General features: G+C 43.0%; 1 protein-coding gene across 1 annotated transcript; it reads right to left on the bottom strand.

Annotated features, from left to right (window-relative positions):
• Positions 1-11,994: 11,994 nt before the first annotated feature.
• On the bottom strand, positions 11,995-21,296 carry LOC136484302 (sister-chromatid cohesion protein 3-like). Its single transcript, XM_066481545.1, has 22 exons — positions 21,151-21,296; positions 20,895-21,051; positions 20,411-20,523; positions 20,232-20,324; positions 19,899-20,062; positions 19,575-19,811; positions 18,996-19,140; positions 18,722-18,900; positions 18,144-18,289; positions 17,931-18,058; positions 17,656-17,829; positions 16,067-16,228; positions 15,779-15,979; positions 15,570-15,707; positions 15,286-15,486; positions 15,034-15,178; positions 14,255-14,361; positions 13,964-14,104; positions 13,006-13,271; positions 12,802-12,926; positions 12,402-12,710; positions 11,995-12,277 (listed from the first exon to the last, which is right to left on the bottom strand). Exons 1-22 carry the CDS (start codon positions 21,181-21,183, stop codon positions 12,264-12,266), a joined length of 3,378 nt encoding a protein of 1,125 aa, XP_066337642.1. The 5' UTR covers positions 21,184-21,296; the 3' UTR covers positions 11,995-12,263.
• Between the last annotated feature and the right edge of the window lie 699 nt (positions 21,297-21,995).

Genomic DNA, 21,995 nt, shown 5'->3' with positions numbered 1-21,995 from the left:
ACACAAGTGATCTTCCCAATAGTTGACATGTGCCCGATGTGCTCTTTCTCTCAACTTTGCATCCCGCATAATCGGAGTCCGAATATCCAATCAACTCAAATCTTGCTCCTTTGGGATACCACAATCCAATATTTTGTGTATGCTTCAAGTACCTCAATATTCTCTTTGTTGCCTTCAAATGACTTTCTCTTGATGAGTCTTGAAATCTATCACACATACATACACTAAACATCACATCCGGCCTTGATGCGGTCACATAGAGTAGGCTTCCAATCATAGACCGATACATCTTTTGATCCACCATGTTGCCACTAGCATCACTATCCAAGCTTCCACTTGTTCCAATTGATATACTAATAGCTTTAGCATCATCCATTCCAAACTTCTTGATCATGTCCTTGATATACTTGCCTTGACTCACAAATATGCCATTCTTCATTTGCTTGATTTAAAGACCAAGGAAGTAACTAAGCTCTCCAATCATGGATATCTCAAATTCACTTGCCATCATCTTGCCAAACTCTTCACAAAAATCTTGATTTGTTGACCCAAATATGATATCATCAACATAGATTTGCATTACAAACAAGTCATTTCCAAGCTTCTTGGTGAAGAGAGTGGTGTTAACCTTTCCCATCTTGAATCCTTTAGAGAGTAGGAAATCTCTCAATCTCTCATACCATGCTCTAGGTGCTTGTTTTAATCCATACAAAGTCTTTCTCAACTTGTAAACATGGTTGGGTTTCTTTTCATCTTCAAAACCGAGAGGTTGCTTAACATACACAAGCTCATTGATGTACCCATTAAGAAATGCACTCTTCACATCCATTTGGTACAACTTGATATTGTGGGCACAAGCATAGGCTAATAAGATCCTAATTGTTTCCAATCTTGCAATCGGGGCATATGTTTCTCCAAAGTCAAGACCTTCAACTTGAGTGTAACCTTGAGCCACTAATCTTGTTTTGTTCCTTATTACTATCCCATCTTGATCTTGCTTGTTTCGAAAGACCCACTTGTTTCCAATCATATTATGATCCTTAGGCCTCTCAACTAACTCGCATACTTGGTTTCTTGTGAAGCTGTTTAGCTCTTCATGCATAGCATTGACCTAATCAACATCCTTCAAAGCTTCATCTATCTTCTTATGTTCAATGGATGACACGAATGAGAAATACTCATAAAATGAAGCCAATCTTAATCTAGTTTGCACACCTCTTGAAATATCACCAATGATAGTGTCTAATGGATGATCTCTTGCAACATTGGTAGGTTGAAGCACTTGCACTTGATTGCTTGCATTTGATTGATCACTTGGTTGAGATGATGAACTAGCCACTTGTTGTTGATCTTGCACTTTGTCATCACTAGTTCTTGCTTGAACTTGATCATGAGAACCACTAGCTTGCACATTTGAGTTAGAGAGCACTTGATTCTTATCATCTTCAACATCAATCACCTCTCTAGGCCTTATATCACCAATGTCCATAAGAAAACAGATCCTTTGGACATGCCTTGTTGAGCCTCATGTAGTCAACACACATTCTCCATTTCTCATTCTTTTTTGTACAAGGATGGGATTAGCTAACCACTCGAGATGATACACTTCCTTGATGAATCCAGCCACCAAAAGCTTCACGATCTCCTCGCCGATGGCCCTATGCTTCTCCTCGTCGAAGCGACGTAGGAGCTGCTTTATAAGCTTGGAGCTTGGCCTGATCTGCAAGGCATGCTTGGCAACTTCCCTCGGAATGCCTGGCATGTCTGAGGGTTTCCACGCGAAGATATCTCTGTTGGCGCGGAGAGAGTTGATGAACGTGCTTTCCTATTTAGAGGAAAGTGTGGTGCCGATGTGCACCACTTTGTCCTCGGAGCTGCTGGGGTCTATGAGGACCTCCTTGATGCCCTCCGCAGGCTCAAAAGATCTGGCCAACCGTTTGGAGTCGGGTGCTTCCTCGACGGTCCCCTCCTTGATGACCGCGAGCTCCTCAGAGGCGATAATCGCCGAGGCATGCTCACAGCACTCAACTTCACACTCATAAGCACGCTAGAAGGAGGTGTCGATGGTGATGACCCCATGTGGGCCTAGCATCTTGAGCTTTAGGTAAGTGTAGTTGGGGATGGCCATGAACTTAGCGTAGCACGGTCGTCCTAGGATGGCGTGGTAGGTTTTGTGGAACCTGACCACGTCGAAGGTGAGGGTCACTGTCCTATAGTTGGTTGGATTCCCAAAGGTGATGGGTAGGTCAATCTACTCAAGCAGTATGGCTTGTTTCCTCGGCATGACGCCATGGAAAGGTTCCCCGGTCGGTCGGACACGCGACCGATCGATGCCCATGGCATCAAGCGTCTCGGCGTACATGATGTAGAGGCTGCTGCCTCCATCCATTAGCACCTTGGTGAGATGCTATGTGCCCATGATTGGGTCAAACATAACCGGGTACCGTCCCAGCTATGAGACACTCTCTAGGTGGTTGGATCGGTCAAAGGTGATGGCGGACTCCGACCACCAGAGGAAAGATGGCATGGCTGGCTCGACCATGTAGACCTCGCAACGCGTGAGGTTTCAGCAGTGCCTAGAGTCGTAAGCCGCTGCCCCACCAAAGATCATGAGGCAGCCATCTGGCATTGGAAAGACACCATCCTTCTGCTCGGCATTGTCCGTCGCTAGCTCAGGCTTCTTCCTCTGGTCCATCTTTTTGGAGCTGTCGGACAGGAAACACTTCATGAGGGCAATGTCCTTGTACAAGTGCTTGAAGGGGAAGGTGTGATTCGAGCATGGCCCCTTGAGTAGCTTCTCTAAGTGGTCGGGAGCACCCTCGGTGGGTGCCCGTCCACTTTTTTGCTTAGTAGTGGCCACGAGGGAGCCCTCGTGTCGCTGCTTGTTCTTCTTTCTATTCGGGCGGTTAGAGGCGCTCTCACTGGTGTCCTCGTCTCGCTTTGCTTTGCCCTTGGGGCGGTCAAAAATCGCTCTGACCGCCTCCTCCCCTGAGGCATGGCTAGTCGCGATGTTAAGGAGCTCCTTGGTGGTCCGAGGGCCCTTGCATCCCAACTTGTGGACTAGGGACTCACAAGTGGTCTTGGATAAGAAGGCTGCAATGACGTCGGCGTCGACGACATTGGGCAACTCCTTGCATTGCCTGGAGAAGCGTCGGATGTACTCATAGAGAGTTTCCCTAGACTTCTATCGGTAATTCTTTAGATCCCAAGGGTTCCTAAGGCATGTGTAGGTGCCCTGGAAATTTCCCAGAAAGATCTCCTTCAGGTCCACCCAGCTTTGAATCCGGTTGGGCGGAAGGTGATCCAGCCATGTTCGTGCCAAATTGGCCAGGAACAAGGGGAGGTTGCGGATAATGAAGTAATCACTATCCGCACCACCGGCTTGACAAGCAAGCTAGTAATCCTTGAGCCACAGACCGGGGTTCGTTTACCCAGAGTATTTTGGGATGTTGGTCAGTGGTTGATATCGCGGAGGGAAAGCCGCGTTGAGGATGTGCCGGCCAAAAGCCTGGGCCCCAGCAGATCAGGGCTCGGGCCTCGGTCCTCGCCGCTATGATAGCGTCCACCACGATGAGGGTGGCAGTCGGGCTGGCCTCCTCTCTCTTGTCCCCCCATCCGCGCCTATGGGCATCTAAGGTGTTACGTGCATCACGGTTAGGGCCGACATGCTCATGCACCGGGACCATGGCAAGCCCCCCGCCGTCGCGCGGTGCCTAGTGGACGGATACGTCTTGGCCATGTCATCCTAAAGACACGCGCTGACTAGCATCAGCTCGTGTCACTGAGATAGCGAGCTTTCCGCCTGCTGCACTGCTGTGCGCTCGAGCAGCGTGCGGATCTCATAATGGGCCCGACGGTCTTTAGGTGTCGCGGGCTTCGGGAGCCCTCAAAGCAAGGCCGCTGCGACAGCTATGTTTAGGCTTGCCCGGGTGAAGTACAGGAGGCCTCCATCATCCTCAATGATCCTTCGGTTTATGTCGTGGGCGATGGCACGTGCACGGCCACTGTCTCCATGGCGTTTGATCTTGCGCTCGAGCTCCACACGCTCCTACTCTAGCTGAAGTCATGCATCCTCGATCTCCTTGTGACATGCCCTCAGCTGCTCCACCCGCTGGCGAGGCGGGGCCCCTACATCTCCCTCGACCTCATCGTTGTGGTCATCCGTAGGAGTAGCCTCTCCCTTGTGGACACTTTCGACATGTCCCGCAGGGGTGCCTGCCATAATGGATTCTCACAAGGGGTGATGGCTTCCCCTACTAGAGTCAGAGTCAAAGATCGTCTCTGAATCTCCCACGAGAAGGTCATGAAAAGATTATGCGACATAGTCCGTCATACCCACGAATTTGTCATCCATGGGGGACAGGTGCATGCGCTATGCCACGAGGTGACCAATGGTCCTTGTGGCGTCGTGTAGACTGAACAAGAACGTTGTTGGGGCACTCTAGGTGAGGAATTCCGAGGAGAGCGGTTCTCCTCTAGCAAGCTGTGCCATGACGTTGCGAACGAGAAGGTGATGCAGCGCAGGTCCTCCCAGGATGGTTAGAGTCCTAGGAAGGCATCAAGCTGGCACTCTAGCCTCCTGTAATCGAAGCCAAGGAGTTGGTTGCCCCCGAAGGCATGGGCCTCTGGGGCGTGCGGCTGCAACTCTTCGAGTGCCTCGATGGTTGCGTTGAGGCCAGTGGAGCGAAGAAGTTGGATGGGGACGGGAGCCCGCGCCAGCTCTCCCTCTGTGGTGATGAAGAAATCTAAGCTCCCAAAGCTCACGTGCATGCTCAGGACCCAGCTGATGCCATGGCTAGCCATCCATGGCCTATTGTGGATGACGAGTCACGCAAAAGGCCCCTACCTGGTGTGCCAACTGTTAGTGTTTTGAACCGCTGACTAGTAATTTTGTGTTTGCGCGTCTGACCCGGATGGTGTGCTCGAAGGACACAAGGGTTTATACTGGTTCGGGGGGAATGTCCCTATGTCTAGTTTGAGGCTACTTGTGTTACCGGTACTTGTTTGTAGTAGGGGTTACAAACGGGTAAGAGAGGGAGAACATCTCAAGTCTCTGATGGAAGGATCAAATGGAGGTGAGTCTAGTCGAACTCATTGAGCCATTGAGCCGCTTTGCTGTGCCCTGTAGACGATGACGGGGATGGCTCCACATCATGGCCCTGTTCATCACTGGCGCTATACGTGGGTGTCATCAGCCAGTCATGGCGCCCCATTCCATCCTGGCAGGCGGCATGGTTAGCAGATACCTCCGTCGGAAGTTGTTCAGAGATTAGGTAGCATAGCACCGGCACGCCCGACACTGTTGGCGATGTAAGTCCTCAGGTATGGCCCGTCATGGTCGTGGGTCATGACACACCTACTCCTATTCTGGTGTTCGAAGTTTGACCCTAGGTTCGTACTCTTAGACCCATAGTGGTTGGGAGCGATACGGACCCCCATCGGGCGAGGCGAAATCCCCCTTCGAGGGGTCTGGTGAGGCGAAGTCCACGCCCGAGGGGTCAGACATGATGGAGCACGCTCCCAAGGGGTCTGGCGAGACGGAGCATGAGCCCTTGGGATCGGGCGAGACAGAGCCCGCACCCTTAGGGTCGGGCGACATGGAGCCAGCACCCTCGGGGACGGGCGAGACAGAGCCCGTACCTTCAGGGTCGGGCACGACCAAAATATGCTCTTGACCGTCCAGGCGAGTTAGTGTTCGCGGCCATCGGCTTCCTTCTTACAGGTATCCCTAATATTGATACCCGACAAGATAGTTTTAACTAAAATCACAAACACTAGACAAATTTATTTTGTAACACAAGAGAGCCCCAAAATACTATTTTTGCTAAGTTAGGTGAAGGTTGGCAACTTGGGATGACAATGCAATAATTTAATGTCTAAGCATGTTAAGTGCTTAAAGTGAATTGCATGAGTGGAAATTGAGCACAAGAGATAACCGAAAAATTATCTTGTGGTATCAATGACTTGCGATCATCCCTAATCTACGTTGAGTTGGATATTCAAAGTTCAACCGCTCATCTCTTAAGGCACAACTTGATCTTGAGCCAGTTAGTACCAACTAGGGTGAAAAACGGTACATATATTTTTTGACGCATTCGAGACCGAATCCGTTTAGAGGAGTTTAGATCTCTCCATATCCGAGTCTGAATATTCAACATTCGATACTGTATCCATATCCGGATCCGAATACTCAAATCACATATTTATGATGTCGATATATCCAATCTTATCCTATCTGTCATGGTTGATACTATCCGTATTCGAATCTGAATTCGAACAAAAATATAAAAATAAATGTAATATCATTGATATTCGTCCGTATCCAATCCGTTTTCATCCCTACCTTCATACCCCGATTCCAATAGAATTATTTTTCATCGCTCTGGCGAGTGAGCACAAAATCTCATACAACCAACTCTAGGACAACACAATCTTCTTTGAAGTGCTCCATAGATCCACAAGCTCCAAGCCATCTAGCAAGGTGAACCTCTAAGAGTAACAAGCTAGTGACACTTGTTTAAAAATTCTTTAGTGCCACAAAACTCACTCTTGATGCAATGCACTAGGATGCTCTCAATCTCACTAAAAATACAATCCAAAGCAAAGTGTGTGTGAGAGAGAGGTGGAAGAAGACTCAAAACATGTCAAGGAAGTTTCCAAATAGTCAAGAGACCTCTCCATGGCATGAGAGGTATACATTTAAACAACACCCCGTCCCCCAACCATTTTCTAGCTATGGCTATTTTGCAAAACATCCTCAATACAAGGCTTGGATGGTTCAAAGTTTTATCTAGTGGCTATATTCTTGTGTCAAATTGTTGTTAGAGTCGACAGTTGTAGAGTCGCAAACCATCCCCTTTACAATTACAAGGACCAGACCATCCACGGTTCAAAAATTCAAGTGGTCCAACAACTCCAACAACACAAAAATGATTTCTCGAAGAAAATGGCGTGCAGATCATCCATCCACAGTCCATCCTACAATCCGCTCTAGCAAGTCATGCACTTCAGCTCAAACCTTAACACACACCTACGCAGACTGCCCACGGTTCAAAAATTCATGTGTTCCAACAACTCCAACAACACAAAAATGATTTCTCAAAGAAAATGGCGTGCAGATCATCTACCCTAGGGGTGTGAAATGTCCACAGTTCATCCTACAACCCGCTCTAGCAAGTCACGCACTTCAGCTCAAACCTTAACACACACCTACGGTTCTTCCATCACAAGGCCAGGATTGTCCCTAACTCAATTGAAATTATGTGAACTTCGTTAGTTGAGAATGGTGAAGACCCATGGTGCTGCACAGGACCCTCTCTCTGTCCTAAGATTTAAGTATGTGTTTGGTTAGAGGCCCAAGTGGGGTGGGATGGGTGTAACACCTCCAGTGTTTTAAACCCCAAAATATGCCATGTCATCATATGCATTGCACATCATTTTTGTGTTAGTGAAAAATTTTATATGCATTCACTAAAACAAGTTTATTTTATGATGATATGTGTTGACTTCTATGGATGAATCAATTTCAAAACATTTGTGTTGAATTGGATTTCCGAAAACCCTAATTTCTAGCGTTTAATTCTACCCTGGAAAACCTAATTCAAAATCTAAGCACATTTTGGAGTTGAGCCTAAAAGGAAAAGTGTAGAGCTTGTCAAGGTGTACAAAGTTGGTTTTTTGAGTTTTCAAAGTTGTTATATAAAATTTGAAGTAATTTGAAAAGGCGATAAGTTCTTAAAGTGTCCCCTTTTGATTTTAAAGTTACATTTTAAAATGTAGACATAATTTGAGTATGGTTGCTAAGGCAAAGTTGTAGAACTTTGAATTTGGAACAACTTTTATTTTTGGAGATTTTTGAGTTACCATACAAATTTGAGAGTAATTTGAAAAATGGATCGAGTGGCAATTCATTAAATATAGTGAACAGTGCCAGCGGACGACACCTCACCGTCGGTGATCTTCCGACGGCTTCCAGTCGTGCCCATGGCCATCTCCGGCTTTGTGCTGGCATGGGAAGGCTGCTGCGTGGCTTCTCCTTACTTCTTGGCTGCGCTATAAAGCCTGCGCCGTCGCCGTTCTTCTCCGCTTTCTTCCTCTGTTTTTTCCGTCGTCACCGCCTAGCTCCGACGAGCTCACGCCGTCACCGTAGACCTCTCCCAGTCTCAGCAAAGCATGCCATAGCTCCGCCTACTCCTTGTGAACCTAGCTGACCAGTCCTAGGCGCCTAATTTTGCTGAGATACGATGCACGTCGCCCTTCTCCCTCGCGGCCGGCAGCATCACCGTCAAGCTCGCTTCTCCGTGGCCACCACTCTACGGTGCGTCTCTGCCCTTGCGAAGCGTAGCTCCATCTTCTTCGTGTTGCCGTGATGCTCTGTGGCCTTTTAGTTGATCCATTCATCCACTGCAGCCACTGGAAAGCCGCCGTCGACGCCGGAACACCGCCGTGACTGCCTTGATCGTCGACCCGCTTTTCTGTTGCTCCTCCGGTTCAGCCATCAACTCGAGCGTGTTTAGGGTAAGCTGCTGATTCTTCCCAAGCATTTTGTTTAGCCGCTATCGGCCTCACTTCGCCGGCGTAACACAGCCGCACCGCCGTGTCCGCCATGGCCGGCGTCAAGCTCGGACCAAGCCATAATTGGTTTAGCTAGTACCCCTAACCGCACCGCCGTGAGATGGGGAACATGATGGTACCCTCGCCGTGGCCGGAGATCTCACCGTCGGCGAGAAACCGCCGGTCAAAGGGCCTCGCCGTCGTGGTCAGCGCGGACTGACGAGTGGGACCCTGATGTCAGTGACTGTGTATTTGAAAATGAAATTTTCTATTTTGCAGAATTGTTTAAATAGTGCTATGATTTGTTTATTTTGTGTAGAATTAAATAGAGCTCCAAAAATTATGAAATTTTTTGTGTGGTCTCTCTGAGATGTAAACTATTTAGGAAAAATATTAAATGTTATTTTTCAGTATATTTTGAATGTGATAAAAATTGCTCAAATTAATTAATAAATGGATTTCTAGGATTTTTCTAGGCTTAATTAATTATCCAAAATTATAAAAATTCTTTTGCCACTTAGTTATCATGTGATGAGTCTTCACAAAAATGTTGAGCTCATTTGGAGAAAGTTGATTTATTTCATAATTATTAATTAATAAAAACAAATAGTAAACCCTAATGATTTAGGTTTTGTTTGAATTTGGGATTGAGTGATGACCTTGGGTCATTAGCATAAAATGATCCTTGGCATTTAAAGTAAGTGTTTGAGTTTATAAAAAGGTTTAGTTAGTTTTTGGCTTGTAACTATACCGCGTAGGAAAGTTGTATTCAAGTTATTAACTTTTGCATCCATCGTCAAGCATCGTGTTTTATATCACGCATCATATTAAACATGACATTGTTACTATGTATAGTGAACGAAAGTGAGAATGTGGTAGTCAACCAAGTTGTTGAGGAAGTTAATCCACCTGTTGAGGTCGGGTTTGATATATGTGGAACATCTCCGGAACCTAACTTTTTCGACAATCAAGGCAAGCCCTAGATGCATTTAAACCTACCTTGTTTTTTACAAATTATTTCGCTTTTGCTTTTATATACTGCATTAAGTGATTAGGAGTTGAGTGGAAACCTAATTGGTGCATTACCAACCTTGCTTTTCCATATCAACCTTGTTACCCGTTTTAATCCGAGAATGCCTAATTATGCTTAGCCATGCTTAGAACGATAAAAGTCAGGTGATTACCGGTCACCTGCGAGATATGAATGGAGTTTTGGTTATGATTGGTTATTTATGCTATCATGAGGTATGATCATGTGGAGTAATAAATCTAGACCGGGCGGACTCGGTGTATGAGAGCCACAAGACATGGATGTCTTGTGAGCGGGTTCTTTCCGCCTGTGTCGATTAAGAAACCGTCTGTTGTTGAATTGCATGAGGTGAGACTTTGTAGTACTGGCCACATGCTCCGGTAAGCCTTAACTCGGCTATTCTATTACGAGAATGGCTACTCGCGCACTAGAAGTGGAGAGATGGCGGGAGTAGCATGTACCCACATGGCAATGGGATGGATTGGTGGAGTACTGTGCTCTCGGGTGGCGCGGACCCGTTCTTGTTTTAGAGGATCTGAGGGTGGGTTGGTATATGTAGGTCAGGGACCTGCATATGTCGTGTGGTTGGGAATCCCCAGTTGGGTTATAATCGGTTTGAATCGTCATTGCTCCTCGGTTATGGAGACTCAACTCACTGTTCATCATCGTAGTTAATAAATGAAACTTGAGGAAGATTTGAGAAAGGGTTTGATATGAAGTTCATGATCTCAATACGGATCATGGCAGATTCATATATGATTTTGATAAGGATTAAATGTTGAAAGAAAGAATCTTTTTAAAGAGCTTTTACGTAAAAGAACCTTGTTTAATGCTAAAGCCTTACCTTGAATCCCTGAGCCTGCATTTCTGAGTCTTATCAGTTTTTATTTCGGTTAAGTCTTGTTGAGTACTTTTGTACTCAGGGTTCGTTAACCCTTGTTGCAGGTGAGTCTCATGAGCAGGTCTGCTTTGGATCGTGCTGCATGATTGTTTTTCAAATCGAAGATGACAAGTAAATGTGTGGCCCTTGGGCAGGGCACTTTCTTTGTGTGTTATGTTTATGTTACTAATGCCACTCCACTACTATGGTTTGTAATAATAATCATACTTAGTTTGTAAGGTTTGAAACAACTGTTTTGTAAACTAAGTTACTGTAAGACTTCCGCTATTTCACTCTGATGTATATTAATGAATAAACTGTTGTAATACTGCAATGACTCTGTAATGGATCCTGCTCGGAAAAATCATGGATGATTCGGGGTTCTCCGAGGACACCCGACAGTCTTCTTAAGTTACCGGGAACATATGCATAGTCGTCAGAGGTCATTGGACAGTGACAGGTGCATGTTGGCCCTATAATTTAGGAGGTTCTGCCACAATGGGGTGAACCTGTTTTTACATATGTCAAATTGGGGACAAGTGAGAGATAGATCCATCCCAAAAAGAAAGTATTCCCGGATGTAGGTGAACCTATCCAAGGGAGAAGGATATTCGACTTTTTCCTCTTTCAGCGTTTGTTGTGGCAACGTGTTGAGGGCAACGCGGCTAGCGAGACAAGTGTGGTGCAACATCGCGTTGTAGGTGAGGCAGTTGACAAGGCAGGTGAGGCGGCAAAGCGTCAGCTAGTGAGGTAGGTCTAGGGTTGGCAGTTGGTATACGACAAAATGAGGAGTGACAGAGGCGCCGTGGAGGCAGGGATGGCAGAGGCACGTGGTGTGCAAAGGACGATTGAGGTATGACAGGAATGGGTAACAAGCGTGGGGCAGCACAGAGTTGAGCAAGAGTACTCCCGTCTATAAAAGAATTCAATTCTTGTTTTTTGAGAAGTCAAACTATTTAAACTTTGATCAAATTTATATTAATCATGATACAAAATAAGTATCATTAGAATAGTTATCTAATATATTTTTATAATAAATTTATTTGGAAACATAAATATTAATACTATTTACTACAAACATAATTAATCTTGAGCTACATTAAACAACACGATTCTCATAATTACATTCTTTCATGGGGAGCTGACCGGGGCCGTACGGACAGCTTAGGTGGCAACGGACAGGACAGCAAAGGGAGTTTCTGCAGGCTCGCACGGATGGCTCAAAGCAAGGTGTACGAGGCGGAAGAAGAACAAGAAGATGATAGGTGAGGCCCACGTAATTCAGATGTGAGTGTATGACCCAAGGCTAACGGTGCCTAACAATGTGACAAAAAGGTGATCTATGCAAAAAACTAAGATAAATCTATCTTTTCAACAAAATAAAAGAGAATAGAATGATCCTATTGCAAAATAGGCAGGCATCATCCCATACCATTTCGTCTCCAAACCAATCTGAAAATAAGTGCACATCCCACGATAGGTCAACTAATCTCAAGTTTAACCAAGTATATATAAAAAAAAAATATTAATATTTATGATAACAAATTAGTATCATTAGATTAATCATATCATATATTTTTATAGTAAACTTATTTAGAAATACATGTCAAAAGTATTTTCTACAAAGGGAGTCAGCACCTAAGTGCAAATCATGTACAGTGCCTAAGCAATTAGATGCAGCTCCCCGTGGACTGATGTCCTCGTCAAACTGATGTTAGTGCCAGCCCACTGTGCTGCTTGAATTTGTCGTCCAAAGTCTGGGAATCATCACCAGCAATCTGTGGTACTGCATGCATCCTCTCAGCTATTGCTACCTGAAATTACATGTTCTGGTTAGGATGTGCAAAAGCAGAATGAGAACACCCTACATTCATTATTCTCCGCCTTCATCAAGAGTTCAAGACATCCAATGTAAGAGGGAAAATTCCTGAAATGTACCTGATGGGCCAGGGACCCCTTTGTGGCTGCTTGTTCCCTGTTGAGAGACCTTCAAGGATCGTAGTTTGACGGCGGAAGACCTGATCGTGTTGATTAAGGGCTGATCTGCATCGCCGTCGCTGTCTTCATCTTCACCATGACCCTGATGGTCAGATGCACTGATAGACTCCTCGCCACTAGAATTGTGCCCTTCATCTCTAAAAAGTTTCTTCCCACGTACATCCCGAGCACTGCGTAGATCTGGTGCATCTGGCACATCTCTAACCTTTCTTGGACGGCCCCGTCGCCTCACAGGTTTTTCCTCTTCCTCTAGATATGGACGGAGAAAAATCAGAGTATCAGGCACAATATCAAGACAAAAAGACGAGCACAGTCAACAAAGGAAAGTAGTTTAACACACCATGCAAAACCTCATTCTTCGCATGTTTATCACGTAGGTGCTCTACGAATGTAAAAAATGGGCGCCAAGCACCTTGATCTCCAACCATATTGGTATCTTGAGTCCTCTTCTCTACATCTGCCAGACTACAAGCAAAGTGATAGCTCAAATTAATAATTAGAAGCAAGCAAAGAACTAAGAAGCATGCAATCCAATAACCCATACATATCTGGAATATCTGACGACTGAAGTTTAGAAACAAATGGCAGAAGAGAAGCCTCAAGGAACGACAATTGATTTGGAAGATCGACAAAAGCAAAAGAAACACCATCTTGGATAATCTTCAGGATATCTGACTTGTTTTTAATGCGAGCGGCCCCAACATACGACCCTGCAAGACGACTAGCAAGATCTTGACATTCTGAATAAGACTTGCCAGTCAGGATTAGGTTTTCTCCGTCGTGAACATGGGCCATGTAACGTTCATATGCCTACATGGATGGAAAATATAGAAATATTTACTCATACACAAACTCAAATGCAAATACCAAGATTAACTGGTGCACTTATAGAAGCAATATTCTTAAATTCCAGTCAGGAAATATCTAAAACAATGAACCAAGAGTGAAAACCACACTGACAAAAACAAGCTAAAGGAGGCATAAGTACTCTCACCAGTAAAATAGAATAAGGTGTCAATTTTTAATTAAGATCACTTGTATACTTAAACTAGAGATTCTAGAAAAAATCTTTGGTATAAACTTAGAGTTTAGTTGCAGATATTATGGGGTGATACTTCTTTGCCAGGACGGACCGGATAGTCATAGGAAATCAGTATAGATATTTCAATGAGATTAGCAGTTGCTGCTCTTCATCTTCAGTTTCACTTGTTTTATAGATAGCTGATGTACATCCATGACGATGCATGATCGACTGAGTTCTCCAAAGCAGTTACAGTATCATTTAATATTTCTTTGGGGGATTGGCTAATAATAATAAAATAACAACACTCTGTTTTTAAATATATGACGTTTGGAACAAGCTGATTAGTTCATAACTGCAGGAGAACAAATATCGTTGTTCATACAAAAAAAAAAGTTAAAAATAATTAATATCACTCATGCATACTTATCGATATGTATTTTACATGCATAGTTACTAATAATAATCATTATATATTTACCCTTTTCAGCGCCTCAAAAAATAGAGCTCCCATGTCAAAGTTTGTGTTTTTCTTTAGAGAAGTAATTAGTTGTTTGATTATCTCTGTTGTACTTGCTCCATGAGATACATAGTGAGAAACAATCTCTGGACCAAGATAATCCTGCAAACAGAAGAGCAATGAAAATTTACTTGACTGGTTAAGGAACAATTAAAAGCAACCAATATTTTGCAAATAATGATTAATTGCCACAACTGTAGTTGGAAGTACAAAGCTTGAGAACTTATCACAGGATGAAAATGCAGCACAAACCTTTGATACTGTATCAGCGAGCACTAGCTTTGCAGCTGCAATCATGACAGCATCCCTGTTTGTGTCTTCAATATATTCTTCATTTGCATCTTCATCTTCTGTTTCATCTGAGCACGGATATTTAATAAATTTAAATAATCAGAAGGAAAAAGTCCAAATTACTCCCCTTGAGTTTGTCATATGTCCAGATTACCCCCTAAACTTACATTTGGTTCAATTTACTCCCTCCAACTATATCGGTTGGTCTAGTTTACCCCTTAACATGGTTTGTTATTTTTGTTTTTCCACGTATTAGTTGAGTCTTAATATCAACTTTTGTGATATGATAGAGAACATCATAAGTTATGTTAGAAAAATATATCTTAACTTTTTGCCACTATTTTGATAGCTTAGGAAATTTAATAATAAATTAACACTGGAAATACAATATCGTATAAAACATAATGATGAATAATTCATAGTGCATTTTTCTAATACAAAATACAATGTCCTCTATCATCTCACAAAATTTGAAACTAAAATATAATTTGTACATAGAGAAACAAAAAAAGAAAAAACACTTTTAGGTGTTAGTTGGACCAACTTAAATAGTTGGAGGGAGTAAATTGAACCAAATGTTAGTTTGAGGGGTTATTTGGACATAGGCCAAACTCGGAGGGAGTAATATGGACTTTTTCCTAATCAAAAACATAATAGACACATACTTAGTAAAACTGCTAAGATCATGCAAACACCCTATTTTGCAATTCAAGGCAGGAGTGTGTGTCCCATAGCAAGACCTGATATATTGAGCTGTTGTTCACATAGTTTCCAGAACTTCTGAACCATATCTGACTGTGGGAGATAACCCAGACTCTCTAGTCTTGTCGAAGAATATTTTGACTTCTTAAACAAGCACCACATCTCTGCGGTAATGATGCAGACCTAAAAACAAAACAAACTAATAAGTCAATTAGTCCAATCCAATGTAACCATGGAGATACACCAACATGTTCCTGATATTTTTTACGTTCAGAAATCACAAGACTTACTCTGCATGAAAGTACAGTGGTGCTCCTCCCCTCTTTCTGATAAGTGGGCAGTACCACTAAATAATAATAGAGTTGATCAAAAAGTGAGCTTTGCTTTGATAAAAGTTCATCAATACATGTTTCAGATGGGTTTTCACCATCAATTGCATGAAGGGACCAAGCTACTTGAAGGTGCATATTGAGGAGGAGAAAGCTCTTCACCTAAAATTGATGAAAACATCAGCTCAATGTGCTATCAATTCTGCAGAGATGAGAGCTAATCATCAAAAACAAAGTGTTCACACCTCATTATCCATATCCCTAAGATGAGCAAGGATTCGGTACATATCCTCAAATAAACTATCATTCTTGACAGGTTTTGACAGCTGAAGTTCATAAAGCCGCTTCAAATTAACCAAGAGGGAGTATTCATCATCACCTGCCTGTAATGACAATTGTATCGTATTACCCTCATTACTTCAGTTCAGGAAAAAAAAGAATGAATAATGTGTACCTCTACTTCCTTGATTGCAGTTCTGACTTTCAAGACCAACTCATCTTCAAGATTCTTAAGTTTATTTTCAGCATAATCTTTAAGATCAGCCTGGCACTCGATGCAACAGAAAATAATTGCCTTGATGCAAGATCTCAGTGGGCCCTTCTCACCATGTTTAAAGAAAGCATCTGCGATGAGATCTATGGCTGTCTTGAAATGCTGAACCAAATTCAAGAAATTATTAGCAACAAGTTCAGCAGAAGAGCATAAACAGAAGGAAAAAAAATATATAGCTTTGACACTGACCTTCTCTTGCCTTTTGTATGAATACAACTCAAGTTTCAAAAGAGTCATCATATCAACTAGGGGTGATATCTTAGCTTTGTCAGATATGAATTTTCTTAAAAGCTGTGGATACCTTGTCAATAAGGCACTTGTTATTTCACGCCTGCTATTTTCCAATAATTCCTGTAAATACTTTTATGTTTGAGTAATAGCACTAAAAAACATTGAACAAAGTCAAGCGTAAATTGATTTTTTTTTAAAAACCATCGATGACATGAACAAAATATTTAACAAGGAGTTGATCAGGAAGAATCTGAAAATAACACAGATATAAGATGCAGCCTTCAAGGGGAAAGGACACTACAGAAAGTAATTTAGTACAGATCCGTAGGATCTAAATACCTTTAACTAAAATAATTTTTCCACAAGATCAGAAAAAAAGAAGTTTGTATTCAATAAATTAGTTAATGTATTTACTGTTTAACAGTTAACTGATCCGGAGAAGCCCAGACACATTACATTCCAACAAGCTAGTGTTAGACTGTTAGCAGTTACAGCAGTAACAAGGGCTGTTCAAGGGTTAAGCTAACCCAACCCACCCAGACTGAACCGGACCAGACTGCTTATGCTGGTTACTACGGGTTGGGGTGGGTTAGTAGCAGAACTGTCAATATACACCAATGGGTTGCATGCTCAATCAAAATTACAGGGACCCTGCTCTCTTGCAACCAGCATACATGTCAGCCCATCTGCACCTAGAAGCAGACCGATTCAACCCTAAACCCAACACAGATGACAGTTACTCCCCCAAATAGGCATACCCAGAACTCCTTAAAAGTAACCAGGTAGAGGTAAGGAATACTAAGAGATATCCTGAAGTTCAGAAAATTCACTTATACAACTAATATTACCTACATAATCATTTACCTATTCAAACAGAATATTTATTCCGGAACCAAATTGAAGACATTGTCAGTATTTAACAAAATTAAAGTAGTTTCTGAGTGGAATGCTTGAAGACCTATAATATCTCCCAAGCTGGTACTGGAATAAAGAACACTAATGAGGCAATGCCACAAACCATCAAGAATAGAACTACTAATCATCAGTGTTAGCAAGTCGTCTAGTCGATCCTAATCGCTATGGGATCGACCAGGCAACTAGTCACAATTAGTCATCAGCCAGGGCGATTAGTGGTCACTGGTCGGTCCTAGTTGTCCCCTAAGCATCCTTATATATATACCAGGACAAACATACCAAATATATACTAATATACTATATGTTCTAGAGCACAAATCAAGCATGAAGATAACTCTAGGGTGGTGGCTGTATGTACAGTTGCAAATTGGGCTGAAAAACATGAGCCGAAGTGGCCTAAGCCATCACAGATGTAGCCCATGTCCTACACTGCCCAGCAATTCCATTCTGTTTCTGGTTGTCCACCCCCTAGTCGACCAGGAAACTAATTGGCCTAATCGAGTTGTAGCCCCTAGTCGAGTCCAGGATACCAACTAGGACGATTAATCATGATTAATTGGACAACTTGATAACACTGCCAATCATTAACAAATTTATTAAAGTGAAAATGAACACAGAAATGGACTAGACACCTTTTGGCCTTTATTGTAGTACAGCTTTCTGTTGTCCACTGCAGGAACTATTCTTTCCCCAACAGCCTTCCTTGCAGAGGCATACAGCATGCGAACTAGATTTGTTCCATCCATGTCAGTAAGCTCAATTGCAGGATTTTCATCAAGAAGCACAGAAACTATACACCTCCAATCCTAAAAATCAAAATATTTCAGTTGCATCAGGAATGGCTCACTGACAACAATACATGATAATTCTTTTCAAGGATAAAGTTAATCAAATTTGTAGAGCATACTTTCATCGCCTTCATGTCATCCCAAATATCATCAATGACGTATGAACTGAGGACTGGGTCATCTGAAAATTCCCTAAGGATTTGCAGCATTCGACCAATATGGACCTCAGAAGGTTCATTTTCCCCATCTGGAATAAGAATATAATTAATAACTGACCAAGTAGTTTGATAGAACCCTACTTTGAAGTATAGAAAGCTTGTAGAAGAAAGTACCTCTAGCTCCGGGATGAGAGGTCTTGATGTTTTGTGCTATTAGGTGATCATAAACTAACTCACCAATCGCACGCCTAATCATTGGAGGCTCATCAATGAGAAGATCATATAGTGGGCCCAAATCATCATCACTCAACAGTTGATGCCTGGAAAAGAAAGAACAATATATATTGCATTTGTTTTAAGAACAAAAACACTGTTCTCATGGTACCTAGTGTAAGATGATTAAATGACTTAAGAAATAGCGTCTCTTAGTCATTATTAGATCATATAGTATTGTATGGACTTAATTTTCTACCAACAAAAATTAGGTTAGTCAAAGAACCTGAATATTGTTTAAACTTAATTTTCAACAGATAAAATTAGTGCAGAGTTCAAAAGGTTTGAATAAGCATCATGTAACTGTTAATCGAACATGAAAGAGCTATACTGGTTCAAAGAATTCATTGGCAAGCCAAACCATCAAAGACTGTAGATCCCGAACCTTGACCTAGTCACCTAGCTTATGAATGTGCAGGCAAAATAATCAGCAAACTAGATAAGAAGGGTGCAAAAGAGTATATCTTGCAAAAACACACCTCAGCAATTGCTTGATCAACCCTATAGCTGACACAGCTACTGAAACATCAATATCATCAGCAAGCTGGATCATCCTGGTGTAAAACCTCTCAGTAAAGAGACCAAGAGAAGGTATGTTATCATCCACTTCATAAAGACTTTGCAAGGCAAGAATGGAAGTCCTCCTAACTCCAGCATTCTACATTGATGGAATGCACAAAATAAAGTCTTCATTGTCACAGACGCATAGAAGCTTTAGTAAGCTAAAAAACAAATGAACTTAATATCTGTTACCTTGTCATTTAGTGTCCACCCAAGATACTTCAAATATATATCTTGCAAAAAGAGTGATGGATAAGAGACAACCCAAATACCTAGAGATCTGATACAGGACATCCGGATCTCAGGATCAACATCACGATAACGGTGCATGAATAACCTACATGTGACAAGTAGAAATTCAGCAGACACAAAAACCAACATAAATGCAGATACTTCTTTGAAATGAAGATGCAGGAGATCTGCCTATTATATACATATTTAAAAAATCAGGTTTCAAGCCCTGACAGGCAATGCAACACCGACATACATCACCACCAAGTATACTGAGGGCCCAAAGAGAAGATAACAAAACAATACCAACTAACAACAAATTTCCCAAAGCATACAGCAGGACAACCATATTGAAACATCAAATGCTTGCAACTTTATTTGGGCGCGTGTGAAATAATTTCATATGTAAAACAAAGGGTGTACCTAGTGCAGAGAGCTCCCGCTCTGTGCGGGGTCTGGAGAAGGGTGTTAGTGGTACTAAGAAAAAAAACAAATATGTACAGTAGAGTACAATTACGCGTGTTTTGTACAAGGTCTCACCCGCCGAATATCTTCCGCATCAATTCCTCCAAGTATGTAATGTTTGCATGAGTAAGGGCTAATCTATTGTTGAGAGATTCAATAAGTGGTCCATCACTTTGCTTTTTCTTCTCCGCATTCAACTGCCTTTGAGTGGTCTCGCGTTGTCCGCTCAGAGTCTTAGCAACAGATATGAATGACGTTACAAGCTGGAGCCCAATCAATGAAGCTACTTGGCGATATACCCTTGGAGGAGCACTAAGATACACCAAGTAATAAGCATGTTAAATACATGCATACAGTGCAACGGGGCAGGGAGGGAGGGGGGAAGTAAGCCCAAATTACCATGACAGAGCAACCACATAGTCTTTGATTTTTTGGAACAAGAGGTCATCAAACAATGGGCCATTCTGGCATTCAAGCACTAAGCTATCCCAAAAAGAAACCAGGTTCTCTTTGAAGTTTTTGAGATCCTTATGCTTTGAGTTGTAATTATCTTCCACCAGACCCTAATTTCAAGTTAAGGTATCGCAAATTCACTCAAAAGAAAACATACATATTAGTTTGATTGAGCGGAGGGCAATACACATGATACGGTCAATATGAATATTGGACAATCAATCAGATTACAGACGATGATTCTCTGTTCACTCTTCTGAACAAGTCACAAAAGGATACTTTCCTAGCTAGGTCAACAAGAGACACCACAATGTCATCCACATCAGACTCGCGAAGGTAGTCAGGATAAATCTCATGCTTGGCGCCACAAGCCTGCCATAATAAGATTCATAGGTTTATCAACTAATGCAGCAGGAGAACCAAGACCCAAAAACACAAAAAAAAATCAGTGCTAGTACCTCAAATAGCATTGTTAAAATCTGAAACGTCACCGAATTTTTCTTTGACTCGTAATCCTCAACCAACCTTTTGACAGCATGGCTGATCAGCCTGCCATTATGTTTGATAATATCTGCAAGTTGCAAGATAGTACGAATTAAAAAAATTCATACAGGTGAAAGATTATATAGTTACTAAAAGAGATTTAGTTCAGGCATGTTCCAATTAGTTATATCCCTTAATAAACGCTCAAATGGTAACCAGTAAACTGGTCAGCTGAAGCCTTCTTACTAGAATACCCTGCTTATCATGTGTAAGTGGGACATGGTAGAACTAGGTCCAGGGCTACCATATTGGCTGGGATTGCCAACATCATCATAAATACTAACTCTAATGTTTTCCAATACCATTCTCTACCATGAACCGATATGCTTCATCAGAACGGGGGAGAGCGAGCGAGAGCGAGAGAGAGAGAGAGAGAGAGAGGGTGGACGGGTCACAGACCGATGAGTGGCTGGTCCTCCAGGGACGCGGCGGCGGCGGCGGAGGCGGCGCGCTTCCGCTTGGACTGAGGCGGCGCGAGCCCGTCCGCCTCGGCCACATCCTCGAAGTCCGCGTGGTGGTACTCCTCCCGCGGCCGCGGCGGGCGGCCGCGGCGCTTCTGCAGCACGAACCACACACCCACAAAACAAAATTCAGCCAAACACACTGGTAGGAATCGCAGCTAATACGGGGTCCGGCCAGCGCGGCGGAGACTTACCGGGCGGCGGAGCAAGGCGAGCGTCTCCTCCATTGGGGTTTGGATCTCGCGGCAAGGAAGTGGGCAAACCCTAGGAGAGGATTTTGGGGGGCCGTTTGGGAGGGGAAAATGGAAAAGAGGACGAGCTGGCAGTCGAGATGGGCGTGGCCATGTGCCCGCGTGGGTCGGGGTCGGCCCGACGGAGCCACGAAGAGGGGAATGAGAAGACGTAAACAGAGAGGTCGATTGAAATACGTCTTGCAGTCACGGATACGGAAAGATGCAATGGGTGAGATTTCTTGCCTTCTGGGTGCAAAACTGCAAATCAAGTGAGACACCATCTTCACTGAAAAAACTCGGTAGATGTGTTTGGGATGACTACAGATCAGGAGAGAAACAAACTACACTGAAAAACGCCCAACGTAATGCAGGAAGGTCAGCTATTTGCTCTCATGTGTAATTTAGAGGCTATAGCTCCATTTAGATTGCTGGCTATCATGGGATTGAGAAGGCCAAGGGCTAAAAATGCCAAAGCCTTTGATATAAAACATTGCATCAATCGTAAACTTCTCATCAACAATCTCCTCTGCATAGGATCCTCCCGTGAATAATTTAAGCCTTTGATTTATCCTACTGTCAATTCTTTGGCGACCGTGTGACGCTAGGAATGGTGAAGTTTTTAGAAATGAAATCTCTTCTAGTCATTGTATTATAACCAAAGTTTCTGATGATCTTGTTGTCTGGCGCAAACGCCTGAAGCATGATCATGATGTACGCTGTACGCAGCCTGAACAATTGGCATCGCTACCTCCTGTCCTGTAATTCTCCTGTAAGCTTCAGTTAACTGGAGCCTTTGGTTCGTAATA

The sequence above is a fragment of the Miscanthus floridulus genome, chromosome 9 (genome assembly GCF_019320115.1).
Source record: "Miscanthus floridulus cultivar M001 chromosome 9, ASM1932011v1, whole genome shotgun sequence".
Lineage (NCBI taxonomy): Eukaryota > Viridiplantae > Streptophyta > Magnoliopsida > Poales > Poaceae > Miscanthus > Miscanthus floridulus.
Note: the sequence above shows the minus strand (reverse complement) of the source record. Positions and strands in the feature narration are given on the sequence as shown.